General features: G+C 44.3%; 1 protein-coding gene across 2 annotated transcripts in view; it reads right to left on the bottom strand.

Annotated features, from left to right (window-relative positions):
* Window positions 1-13382, bottom strand: part of RBMS2 (RNA binding motif single stranded interacting protein 2) — a 257679-nt gene extending 244297 nt beyond the window's left edge. For both annotated transcript variants that reach the window (XM_078689107.1, XM_078689108.1), the window contains exon 1: window positions 13296-13382. In XM_078689107.1, coding sequence (XP_078545233.1) covers window positions 13296-13361 — 66 coding nt within the window. In that variant the 5' untranslated portion in view covers window positions 13362-13382. The remainder of the gene's footprint in view (window positions 1-13295) is intronic.
* Between the last annotated feature and the right edge of the window lie 1093 nt (window positions 13383-14475).

Raw genomic sequence — 14475 nt, 5'->3', positions numbered from 1 at the left:
CAGTGCAGAGCTGACTTGTTCAGCTGAGCCAGCAGCTAAAGACTACTTCATATTCACTTTTGCACCTCACCTGAAGAGTAGCTGGAAGAGAGTGCAAATGAGCTAATATATCTACATTAAGAGCTATGTTAAGAACTTTTATTTTTTCGCTTTTTCCCTTCTCAGCATACTCCAGATCCAACAAAGGATTGACAACAATGAATGGAGAAGTCAGTGCACACTCTACTGACGTTGCGGGCGACATGGAATGACACACAACAGCAAAGAGAGGATGTGACATGCGCACAACCTCACCATAAAAAGCGCCAAAGCTTGCCTGTTTGCCAACCAGAAGCACTGAAACTGCATATCAGTTTCAAGCACTATAAAATGCCATGGTTGTGGCACTGATCTTCAAAACAACGGGACCAACTGAACTGAACCCCTTTAATGCCCTGGTTATTATTATTATTATGAAGTGACTGGTGATCCCACCTATCATTTTGAAGAACATGCCCACTCACAACAATCTTGTGGAACTACTGAAAGAACACTGCACCTCCATTTTCACAATCAAGCCCCCAGCAGGACAACGCCAAAATCATGCTTGCAACACCTGAAGATTATAGGAGTGTGACCGGCGTACATACAGAGCAGAAACTGGAATACCATACTTTCTTTTAAACCACAGTGAAAGCCCAGCACTTTGTAATATGGAGACTACAGGTAAATGCATTCCTTGGACACATCACTTGCAATTTATCAGTACTTGGACTTCCTGTAAAGAACATAACCCAGATTATCTCACCTATGGACAAGAACAAGAGGTTTCACATATTTGTTATAACCCTGTCTGCAAACCAAGCTGGAAAACCTGCTGATCTTTCAGTAGTCACAAGACTTTGCAGTTGCACCATCACCACATACGCACCTAAGGGAAGACTGGGCCTAGTCATGTGCTACAACTGTCAACGCTTGGGGCACACCACTGCATTCTGCCATCAGAAACCAAGAAGTGTACGCTGTGGAAGGGAACATACCTCCAATCAATGCACCAGGAATAGAGAAACAGAACCAGTGATGCATGCAAACTGCACAGGAAATCACCCTGCAAGCTATTGCGGCTGTCCCTACCTGCAGAAAGCAAAGAAGGACATACCACAGAAGCAATTACCTCAACTACAAAAGGTATCTAGCCACTCACCCGCAACAGACCAGGGCCGGAGGAAGATATATGCCCACAAACCCGGAACATCACATAGGATCCCCAGCCACATCTCAACAAACAACCATAGCAATGCATTTAGGGATGGAAGGACTTACCAGATGTTACAAAACCCAAGCAAGGCAGTCCACCAACACCAACCACCCCAGTTTCATCTTGCAAAATGAGCAACACCGTCAACTGGCAGAAACTCATTGTAAAGATCGCAAAGGTAGTTGTGAATACGACCATCCACCCTGTGGTGATAATGGTGGCGAAACTCACCATCATATTTTTCCAAGATGATGATATCAACTGTCATGGCAGCAAGACTAAGAAAAACTCTCTCTTCTTGATGTTGAATTCTAACCGCCTTCAAAAGAAAACTGACTCCTTCACCTGATGGAATCTATGGCTGTGACTCTTTCGCTTATATCCGAGACCCATCTCCAAGGAAGCCAGAAGCTCAACCTGGCAAAATATAAAGTATGCCGCACATACCGCTCGACTGGAGCCAGGGGGTAGGAACAGTCATAATCATCAGCACAAAAGTGAGGCATCACAAGATTGCACTACCACCTCACCAGTGCGGAGTATTGAAGCAACTGGTATTCAGATTCAGACATCTCCAGGCCCACTTTGCATGACTGCCGCCTACTCACCCCTAAGGCAGCTAAGCTCGAGCAACATAGATGCTTTACTGGACAACATTAATTGGAGGTGACCTTATTGCCAAGCACCAACGCTGGAACTCTCGGACTGCAAACAGAAAGGACATGCTCTTCTTGCCCACTCAAGAACGAAGACTTTGTAAGTGCTGAGCAAAATCATCAAACATACTATCCAGGAGCTCCATGGCAGAAACTGGACATGCTGGATATCGTCGTAATGAAGAACCTTTTCCAGTCTATGGAGCTGGAGACTTTAACAGCACTGACATCCGACCACAACCTGGTCTTGATCACTGCTGGAGATGTAATCGAAAACCAACAGGGCACAAGGTACAGCTTCAAGAAGGCAGACTGGAGCCTCTACATGAGAAACCTGGATAAATCACTAGCTCTTGGTCCCTAACGCTGTATCAGAGACATTGACCAAGCAGTTAACTGCTTCACATCTGCAGTTCACACTGTTATTGAATGCAGTGTTCCTCAACAGAAACCCCAAAGCGGTTCCATCTATGACCTCCAGAACGGCATCAAGCAATCAATAACTGACTAAAACAGAGCACGAAGACAGTGGCAGAAGTATCTCACCCCTGACCGGCAGAAGAAGTACAACATGCTGACAAAACTGCACAAATAAGCCAGCACAGAGGTGAAAAATGGGAAGCAGCTACAGCTAATTTGATGGACTCGGACAACTCTCTCTGGTGAATGACCTGATGCTTGACTGAAAAGAAGGAACACAATCCATTTATACAAGGAAAGACTCATCTGGCATGCAGTAACAGAGACAAGGCAGAGATCCTTGCTGACACACTAGAGGCATCCATCAAGCCTAACCAGGCCAGCAAACTGGCAGCAGAAGTAGAGCAAGTAGTCACTAAGCATTACCTCGAGTACCCACCAGAAACAGAAGCTGCGACCATTGAAGAATGCTCAAGAGATGAAGTACAACGCCTGGCAAAGAAACTGAAAAACTGCATGGCTCCAGGAAAAGACAGAATAACCGACCAAGTCATCAAGATGCTCCTGAAGGCAGCAGTGGATCGTCTTGCTGAGTTCTTCAATGCGTGTATCAAGCACCAGTATTTCCCTAAAGCCAGGAAAGAAGCAACAGTCGTCGTATTCCCAAAAGCTGTGAAAGAACGAAAGATCTTGCAAACTACTGCCCTATACGTCTGTTATCTGGCATCTTCCAAAAGGTAATTCTTGCCCTTCTCAGCGACTTTGCATCAAGTGAAAACCTTCTCTCCAAAGAACAGTTTGCGTTTTGCAAAGAACACTCCACAAATCATCAACTTCTTAGAGTTGTGGACATTATTAGCCATAGATTTAACATCAACCAACCAAATGGAATCGCCTCCCTGAATGTAGCTAAAGCATTTGACAGAGTATGACACAAAGGACTGATCTACAATCTTATTAAGCTCAGGTTTCCAAGCTACCTGGTAAACCTCCTGACTAGCTACCTGGCAGAACGCACCATTCATATAGCGGTTGAGTGGAATGTTTACCAGTGCACCCTATTCTTGCAGGAGTGCCTCCGGATCAATTCTTGGACCATTTTCTCTTTATTCTATTTACAAACAATATTACCATGGACCTAAAGAAAGCAGAATTTGCTCTTTAAGTTGATGATGTTTCAGTCTTCTCCCAATCTTTCAGCGAAAAGGAAGTGGCTAAGAACCTTGAAACTTTGCACAACATACTTTCTGTATGGTACAACCACTGGCAGATAACCCTCAATACAAACAAAACCAGAGCAACAGTATTCACCAGAAAGCAGATCAAAAAGCACCGACAGATCATCCTCAATGGAGAGGAGATAAAGTGGGAAAACAGCAGCTCCTACCTAGCAGTGACACTTGACTTCAAACTCAGCTTGAGACCCACATTGAGAAGACTTGTCAGAAAGCATCAACCAAACTGGCTGCATTTTACCCCCTTTTGAGAACTAGGTTGAGGCCTATAAGGAGCAAAGTGCGCAATTATTCAGCCAACAATGTCATATGCTTCCCCGGTGTGGAGTGCTTTCTAGCCAAAGTATCGGAAGCCTCTGCAGACACTACAGAAAAAGGCTTTACAGTTAGCAGCAGGGGCTCCTTGCTTCACAAGAACAGCAGACCTCCACAGAGATCTAGGTGTTGAGATGTTGGACGACCTTCTCCGCAAACTCAACAAGAAATTCTACAAAGGACTAGATCAAAAGGAAAACCGCCTGATGAAGAAACTTGCTGACATTTCTGCAAACCCTTTTGACTGCTACCTGTGGCCCATCCCAGCGCTGACCGTGTGAACCAACTGCACCTGTGACAACGTATTATAGATCAATAGGAAAACAAAATGGCGACTTAAAAATAAAAAAATGAATGTGAAGTAATGAGGCTACCACCTCAGTATCCAAAAAACACCACTGTCGGAAGTAATCTGACAGCCGGAGAAGAAGATGGCCCATGGGGATTAGATGACGTAAAGAGTAACGGAAAGGGTCATGGGAGCCGGTTGGTTGATAATGGCTGTGAGAAGATGGGATGGGAGATGGAGGAAGCTATACCCAGATTAATATAGGCAAAAGTGATGCAGCCGGATCAACAGGTGTATTTGTGTGCTAGCCATGGCTCTACTAATACAGAATTCAATGCTGCTCATTGTTTTGTTTCCGAAGGATGAAAGGCTGAGCTGTCCCACTGCGATTCAAACAGGTGGCCTGCAGACAGCACACAGGCTGCAGCAGGCACCTTCTCCTTCTGAGCAGTGCTTGTGTCCTTCATGCATCACAGGCTGAATAGCTGAGTTTTCTGCCCCCTACTTTTTTTCTTTTAATAAGGGCCATATTGATTTGTTTGCTTTATGCAGCAGAGAGTGAGTCGTTGACACGACATACTTAACACAGCTTGCTTATCTGGGATGTTTACACAGGATGCTTCCGGTGCTGCAATCTGAAGCCTCGAAATGCAAAATTCCTATAGTGTTTAGCAAATTAGCTTTGCCAAGCAGCACTGAAAATACATGTGACAAGATGTCAGGCCTGTGTAAGCTATCCTCTATCAAATGTTACTTTCCCACGAGCAGGGTGGTACCGGGTACCTTTGCCCTGCCTTGAAAAGATGCATTGGAGCAGGCTGTCACATTGGGGGGACAGGAACTGAGGTCGGTGACAGGATTCGATTAAGGTTTCTGTATATTTATAGATCTTTGGTCTTTAGGCTCAGTTGTGATGCAGTCTGACGATAAGGTTACTATTGCTGGTATAGATAGTTAAAATATTAAATTCTGGTAGACGATCTAAGGCCCTTATGTTCAAATTGGTGTCCACCACTTGTAAATTCTGGGCCGGTGGGGGCATTGGTATGGTTGGATAAGCAGGACCTTCAGCCAAGAGAGCATACTCCAACACACTGGAAAAGCTCCTGGTACCCCACCAGTTCAGTCCACCACTGCTGGTAAAACAGGGGAATCCCAGGTCCTGCCTGGAAAAGGGAAGCAAAGGATTGCAGGTGCACCCCCACAGGTGGGTGACGAAGACCAGGAGGTTCATGAATGCCCAGGAGTCACAGACCATGATAGAGCTCAAGGCTGGCCTGGTATTGTATTCCTGATGGAAACTGGTCCTACAAAGAAGGAGTCAAACTTTCAGCTAGTTCCTAGAAAAAAAATCTGTAAAAGAAAAAATACTAGAAACATAAGAGGGCCCATCTGGGAGGCCACTCCAAAACATCTGAGAAAGAGAGATCAATATCACCTACAAGGAAACCAATGTACCGACAGGAGTACTTAGATCAAGATGTTATGTTATTTAAATTTGTAAGGCGCACAGCTACCCATAGGGGTTTCCCGGTGCCGACAGGTAGGGAAAAAAAAGAATAAGTAGGGAGTTACTGATTGAATAACCACGTCTTCACTTGTATACGGAAACTACTAAGGACAGTTTCCTCTCGTATAAAGATAGGAAGAGAGTCCCAAAGGGAGGGTCCCAAAAAAGAAAAGGACAGAACGCCCATTCTGGTAATTTTAATACTCTGGATAACAAATTTAGACTGTCCAGCAGTACGCAAAAGACGAGGAGGTGGGTACAGCTGGATTGAAGATTGCAAGTATTGTGGGGCTGTTCCAGATTTAGTTTTAAACATAAGGCTCAGGGTTTTAAATGTATTATGGTTCTCCACTTTAAGCCAGTGCAGTTTGCTAAGAGATTAGGTAGCTGACACCATCCTGGGTATCTGACACAGCAGCCTAGCAGCTGCGTTTTGCACCGCCTGCATGCTTTGTATTATGGTTTTTTTTTAGCCTAAGTATAGAACGTTGCCGTAGTCAAGCCTAGACGTATTTAAGCCCAGAACCACAGTACGTTGAACAGAAAGGGGTATCATCCACAACATCTTTTTCAACCATCTCAAAATGGTAAAGAAGGGTGCAGCCACCCTAGTGATTTGTTGTTTCATTGACAGGTGGTCGTCAATAATGATAACCAGGTTTCAAACTTGATGTACCGGCTGGGGTAGAGTGCCCATTTCATTGGGCCAGTGTTGAGATCCCCAGAGGTCTTGCTCTTTTCCTAAGATCATAACTTCAGTTTTATCTTCATTTAGTCAGAGTAAGTTGTTTTGCATCCAAGATGCAATTTTTCTCAGACCTCTGGATGGAGTTACCCAAAGGAGATTCCATTCCGGGACTGAGCATTACATTCTAGGGAAGATTAGTAAGGGAACCGAGGCCATGAAGCACAGGTCAGTGAATCAATTTCTGGACCTACCGAAGAAAGGAGTGTGGATAGAAAGATGAGTCAAATAGAAGAAGAGGGGTTCTATTGCCCGTTCTAGTCCATGCCAGTGAACCATAATCACATATCATGGAGCCTAGTGTGCTGCAACCACACATCACCCACTGCAATGATGCAATTCATCCTACACCACATAACATACACTTGGGCCCGGTATATCTCATACATTGCCTGTCTGAGGGCTGTTCTTTATTGGATGTGCAAGATCTGTCTTCAGACTGATATCCTAATGTTTGGTAAAGGCAGAGGCTGGTGGACCAACCGTAGATGACCGGATAACCTCCCCACCCCCATGTGGGTTGCTAAGAATCTGGGAGTTAAAATAGATGACAAGTTATCTCTGGATTCCCAAATGTTGTCAGTAGTGAGGGCTCATTTTGGCTTCCTTCAGTCAATGAGGAAATTCCTTGAATGTTTACCATTTGAAGTGCAAAGAACAGTAGCCCGTGCGTTGATAACTTAAAGGCTGAGCTGTTCAAACTGCCTCTATCTTGGTGTGTCAGAGTATAAGATCAGAAGACTACAAGTGGAGCAGCAAGCAGCAGCCCGCCATATTCTTTCTTGGTATCCCAAGGAAGGAACCAGTCTTTGCCTACCTTAAGGATCTGCATTAGCTTCCCCTTAAGAAAAGAATAGTGTTTAAGGCACTGGAAGTTATTCGGTTTTACAAAAGTGGCCCAATGTATCTCCTTTCTAGGATGCTGCACTATAACCCTTCCAGAACTCTTCGTTCTTCAACGCCGCTGCTCGTAAATACATCTATTTCGCTTGGCTAGGGCCGGTGGGCAGTGCTTCCATTGTACTTGCCAGTAAAGCATGGAATAGGCTTCCGATATTAGGAAAGAAGTTTAACCCATCTTTCTGCTCTTGGTTTAGAGCGAGTTGGTGAGCTGTCCTTTACTGATATAGTGCCGGGACACTAATTGGAGTAGCAGTGCACTCAATAAATCTCTTCATTCATTAATTTAATCGTTCATTCATGCACACCAGGGCTATGCAGGAGACCAGGCCCACGAGATAATGCCAACAGTCAGTAGGGTGTGGATCCCAGCATGCCAAGAGCACCCATCAGGCCAAGACCATTCAGCAGTGATTTCAGCATGCAGGGTACATTTAGCAGGCCAAAATCAATCACAGAGAATAGAAAGACCAACTAGTTTGACATGGCCAGGAGTACACAGAATGCTAGGACCAGCCTCAGACAAGACCACCTAGCATGCCAAGATCACCTAATTGGGCATGATTATCCACCATGCTATGAAACCACACAGGGTCAGACTGGGATGAAAAATAGGACCAGGCACCAATAAAAGTGGACCCCATTAATGAAGCAAATAGCTAAAAAGTGGTAATATCAGGTAAATCAACAGTAAAAACCTGCCACCTGGCCATAAAACAAGCCCACAAATTGCTACAAAACTGACCCACACACTGATCTGTCAGATCAGCCCATCAGGCACTGCCTGATTGTCCTATAGGCCAGTTCAACCTTGAATCCCCAATACACCATGCCCATGCAGCAAATCACAGCTTCCCTGCTGGTAAACACCACCTAGGATGACAAGACCGCCCAGAAAAGCATGACTACCCTGCACTGCATGACCGCCCACCATTACACGACCACACAGCACTCTGCAACTTACCAACAGGGCATTACTGCTATTAAAGTAAAGTAAAGTAAAGTCCACATTTGTAAAGCGCACAATCACCCGTAAGGGTCTCTAGGCGCTGGGGGGCCGTCGGGAAGATTAAGCGAGCTATTGCCCAGAGTCACATGGTGCTGGGCTGACCTGCCGCCGTAGCCGGGGATCGAACCGTGGTCCCCAGATTCCAGCGTCAGTCGCCCTGGCCGCGGCGCCACACCTCTTCCACTACAGCTTTTACTACTCACTTCAGAAGCAAAAGCTGACACCCGAATAATCTTTCCTCAGTAGAAATGGGCAACCCTGCTGCATGAATCACAACTGCGGATCATCATAAGTATAAGTGTACCAAGAGGCCAAGCAATTGGCAAATGGTGTGCTTTCTAAATGTCAGGCAACATAACGCAACCATCACCACCATAACCAGTATATAATTAAGTCACACCAAAATAAATAATGAAACTCAGTGCAAAGAAATAGAATTAAAATAAAGACATCTACAATAAATTACGTAGAATATCGTTCATTGAAAATATATAACTACATTTAAATACTCACACACACATACTTTTATATAGAAAAAGTAATAATATCTCAAAATGTACATAGGATTAATTTAGGGTCCTTTTTTAAAGATTTTGAGATACTTACAAACAATTACTAATTCTAATTAGGACTCTGGGAGGGTTTGTACAGGGCCTTCTGTTTTTGGGATTTATTATTCTTCACAGTTACATATGGAAGTGGGTATATAGAATTCCATTCTGCCCCCTCCCTCGTTATTTTGAACATTAATTTAGCCTCATGCATGCACAAAGGGGGAGCATCCGGTTAATTATCTTTATTTTAGTGATCGGATGCATTGCGTTACTTGCTCAAAATGTTATTTTATTTTAACCATTTTATTTTTAACATTTACTTATAATTTCATGTTTATTATTTACAAAAACTGATTATTAAATATTTAGTTTTGTTAGTGTGTATTGTTTCTGGAGAATGTTAACATATAACACCTATCCATCGTGCCAGGGCCATCATTGAGCATGCCATTGCTAACTTGCATGCCAGGATCACCCTAAATGTTACATCCACACATCATACAATGGCAGATCAATGAGATGTGAACACTCAGTATACCACAAATACTCAATGTACCCCTATCATCCAGCTGTTAAAGGCTGCTCATGAAGTTTTCCAAGACCACTCACCTAAGGTAATGTTGCCTCCCAGTGGTCCATGACCCTTCACCATGCCAAGATCATTCAGCAGGCCATGACCAACCGATGGGCACAGGCCATCCAGCAGTCGTCAACTTAGCACTCCACTATCAAACAGCAACCCCATTCTGCTCAGCAAACCACGGGATCTTCCCACTCCATCGCAAGTACTCTATGACCACAAACCATTCATTGGTAAACCCACCCAGAGTGCTAAGACAACTCTACACCTAACCATCACTCACAGATAACTCAGAAAGGTAGAAATGCCCCACAACCACCAGCACGCCATCACCACAGAGCTGACCAAACCCTACCTGCACACAAAGCCACCAAGCATGTAAATACGTTCCTATATGTGAAGACCATACCAGAAGGCCACAACACTCTCACCACCATCCAGCACTCTATAACCACTCTATTAATCAAAATGATCCAGCAGGCCACAACACTCTATGACCACCTAGCACTAAAAAGGCAAACTGGCATTGCTTAACCTTCCAGTGCACAACACCATCCCCCCCACTCTCCCCATCACAGCAGTGACAACTATGCAACACTCCAGGAATTCACAGATATGTGCAGCTAACCAGCAGTTCCTTACCACCCAGGTCTCAACAAAACAATTATAAGCCTACCTGGCTATAACCTTCAGGAGAACTAGGCCACCCCGTATTTCTTGAACACTCAGCACACCGTTGCCGTTCTGTACCTTATACCAACTAGCAGGCCACAACCACTAAAGAAGCTCCTAACAATGACTACTCAACATCCAACAAGTACTCCATTACCATCTCGTAATCCATGATTAGTCGATAGGCCATGATCAGCCGACAGATCAAGACCACCCAGAAGGATATATGTAAGCCAGACTCACTAGGGAACTCAAGAAGGCTCCAGTAGGCGAATATCAACCAGCATAACCACCCAACACCCAAACAAAAACCGATCAGCACACCAAAACCACCCAAAGAACAATAACAAGTCTGCATGCCATTACCATCCAACTGCCTTAGCTAATCAAATTTGTTCTCCATCAAAAATACAGCCACAGAGACAACAGCAATGGTGAGTACTGGATTAGATTACTGTACATTTTTTTAGGTCTGGCTTGACAACATATCTGTCTGTGACCTATTGTTACCAACTCTTTGAACTATACACAAAATGGGCATTTGCTGGCCAGAGAAGTACTAATCTTCCAACACATACTATTAGCTGCTTAATGTATCTTTCTGCCTCGTGTGGATTGTTTGAATTTCAAAGCATTGGGGCTATTTTAGATACTCTGAATCATCACACATTAAATCCTTTAGCTTATTGTGTACAAAAAGCAATCATTTTTGTTTTGTATTTACACAACAGCAGGTTTTTTAAAAATATTTTATTTAGGAATTAAAATGCAAGCCATACCTACTGCCTTTGCCTAGCTTGTTATAGAATTGCTTAACAGACAATTTCAAACTTAAAATGAGACTTTGTAACTGAATTTACAGTTGACAGTTTTCCCCTGTGCTACAGACATAAGTAGTTTGGTAGCATGTATTGAAGAAGTAACATCAGCACATAAACCAGCATATTAGAATTGCCCAATACATCATAATCGTCAGCACATCATGTCCAATCATCAGACTGTAACCACTAATAAAAACAAAATAACTAGTGTGAAAGCACATGATCTCCACTGAACACTAGAAAATATTCAACCAGTAGGACATATCTATACATTAAATAATCAACAACTCATATTCACACACCACAAAATAGACCATACCCACCAATTAGTAAGAAATCACCATGCAATCACCGCTCACAAAAGTACAACGAATAAGTATGCTACAACCAACTAACATCAATTTTTAGAAAAACACCACAACCACTCCATACTACATATCTAACTACCACATTACTATTAGTGAAATGGCCATTACATGTCAAAGAGCTGATAGCACTCAGGTCACCATCACTAACCAGTGTATCATAACTAAGTTATTCTCCAAAATGAATCTTCACACTCTACCAGAATAGCATGCCATAACCAATGTTGTTACCAGTTAGTAACCCTTAACCAATCAACGTGCCATACTCACTCAGTGTGCCATAAGTAATCAACGTGCTATAACTTTAAAAATAGACCATTGTCAATCAACACCTCATATTAATTATTAGACAATAATCAATCAGCAAGTCCTATCTATTTGACAAGCCAGTAACAATCAGCACGGCAGAACCAATTGACGTCTTAACTAATCAGCTTTCCATAATCAGTCAACCAACCGATCTAGACCCACCAGCATGGAATAACAAATCCACGGCATAACCAATCAGCAAATAATAACCATTCAACTCGCCACAAGTATCCATCCAGCAAAATCCATTTGGCACGACCTAACTTATGTGCATGCCAAAACCCATACCAGAAGCAGTCCATACATTGTAATATGCCACTACCACCCCTACTCTTTGATGCCCAGGCATGCCTAACACTCAAAATGTCATGATCTGACAGCGTTCTGCTGCATCCCAGCCTTATATGTCAAGCCAATGCGCCATTACCGCCCTTTTTGACATGACTACTCAACATGCTATATATGTCATGATCCCAACACACCATGAATGCTGAAAACCATGAGGACACAGCTATACAATAGGCCACGACTACCCAGCAGCCCATGATTACACAGTGTCTGCCAACACCTGTGCACCCCAAGCTTCAGTCATTAAAACACATTGTGCCATTGATGCATTGTTTCGTTCACTTCTTACCCTACCACACGTGGCCAGCACACCACCACCACCCACTATATTTTCCTGTGCTGTCCTCTACTACTGCTCCATACTTCATTTCCTGTGGCCTTTCATTTGGACCGTGCATTTGAGGTTCTCGGTGGTTCGGTTGCTGCCAGTTCCTATCTCTTCTGGCCTTATATGGCCCCAGGTGGGGCCTGACCTTTAGCACTGGCCTGTGTGGCCTTCAGCATCATCACTCAGGCAAAGAAATGAGAGTTAATCTGAATACAACCAAATTCAAGAGACCCAAATAAAATGGAACAGTACCTCTTGTCCCCACCTTGTGCCCTCCCCAAGATATTTCCCACTTATGCATCCATCTCTAGGCTGCCAATCACCCATACATACACCTACCGCTAAGAGTGTTCCACTCAGTACACCCACAATTAAGGTATCCCACACCTCCGAACAATTGCACAAGCTTCTGGTGAGCTTTCGGAAGGGACAGGCGCTGGTCTCTGTGCAAGAACGGGTGTAAACTACCCTGATTTCACCCACAACATAGAAATCCCAGCTGCACTGCTTGCCTCTGAACCTAGGGAGAGTTCACGCACCTCCGCAGCGCTCAAGCAGTCTATTCTGCTTGTATTTCCTGTTTACATTTTTACATATTCCGATAGGATAAAATATACCGGCTTCTGAGGCTTCAGCCCGGGTGTCTGGGCTGCCGACCGCCCTCTACAGATACATAGGCCGGCCATGACTATAGGATCGCGCGAGCGGTCACCCTGCTAGGGCTCGGTGATGACGGCAGGCTTGGTAAAAGTCAGAACAACTTCACGACCTCCAGATGACAAAGTTGAAATAAAAGGAGTAAACCTGGCAGGCCTCCGCCCCCACCGGGCACCTTACCCCCTGCCAGCCTCTGGGCAGGTACAGGGCAGCCAATCACAAGGGTAAAGGCATCACCCCTCTCTGTTGTGCCCTGCCAAGGACATTGGGGGGACGCGAGAGAGATGGCAGATCAGGGCTGGGAGTGGGTGCGGACCCCTGTCACCCCCTCTAGGCCCCCCTTACCTTCTTGTGGCTGCGGGGGTAGCTGAAGGAGGCGATCCCTGTCCTTGGTGGTACGGACAACAGCATTTTCTCTGTAAGGCTCAGGGAGGCTGGAGGGAGGGAGGGGGGGCAGAGAAAGCCAGGGCTTGGGCGCCTGACGTCACCAGGGGAAGACAGCCTGGAATGCAGGGGGCTGGACCAGCGCGGCTGGGTCCTAGCACCGCTGGGTCCTAGGCACCGCTGGGTTCGGGCCACCAGCTTGGGCTGGGGGAGGGGGCGGCGAGGCGCATTCTTTAGGAGCCTTGAATACCTCCTGTTCTCCTCGCGCAACAACACTCCGGCAAGGTGGCCATGCGAAACGGGCGCCCTGCTAAAATCAGAACTTCCGGATTTAGGCGCTATGCAATCATTGAGTGCAGTGCGATGGTCCAGGATACAACTACTAGGCTACGGTGCATCGCACGGCAAACTACAACACGACGCATTAGCACACTACACTATGTTGGCGTATACCACTATTTATTTATTTATTTATTTATTGCGTTTTTATATAGCGCGGACTTTACCCGAAGGTGTCAGAGCGCTTCACAATGAGGAACAGTAATGATACATGAGAAGAAAATTACAAGTGAACAAATTACAAAAGCAAATGTTAAGTTACATGAGGCCTGATATATTGTTTAACAGCCACCAATAAAGTTCAGCACACTACTCCACGATAAAATGCTTACTAAACTTACTATAAAAGCCCACCACACAACAAATACAATTTGATATATGTCACGCTATGATTCGATATATTGCGATAAAATCACTAATACATTGTAATCCAGTCATCCAACAATATACATACATACAGTGCTATAATACAGTGCAAGGTAATATAATCTTGTAGACTGTGACATAGTAACGATACATATACTACCAAACAGTTTGATAATGGTACACTGCAACTGGGAACAAAGGGACACTATAGTTCAACACACTTTAATAAAATACATTCTGATGATACTTAATACAGTAGATTGATTAGAACTTATTATTACACTCCACCACAATAGTATACGATAACTACATTTCGATACAATACAAGAGTGTACAACAATGCTATTCAGTGTACTGCAATATGATACAGTAACCATTCAAACAATATGAATAGAATACAATACATAAACTAGTTACCTACATTATAATTATGGCT

The sequence above is a fragment of the Lissotriton helveticus genome, chromosome 1_1, assembly GCF_964261635.1.
Source record: "Lissotriton helveticus chromosome 1_1, aLisHel1.1, whole genome shotgun sequence".
In the NCBI taxonomy this organism is placed as follows: Eukaryota; Metazoa; Chordata; class Amphibia; order Caudata; family Salamandridae; genus Lissotriton; species Lissotriton helveticus.
The sequence above is the reverse complement of the archived record's forward strand: the minus strand, read 5'-3'. Positions and strand labels throughout refer to the sequence as shown.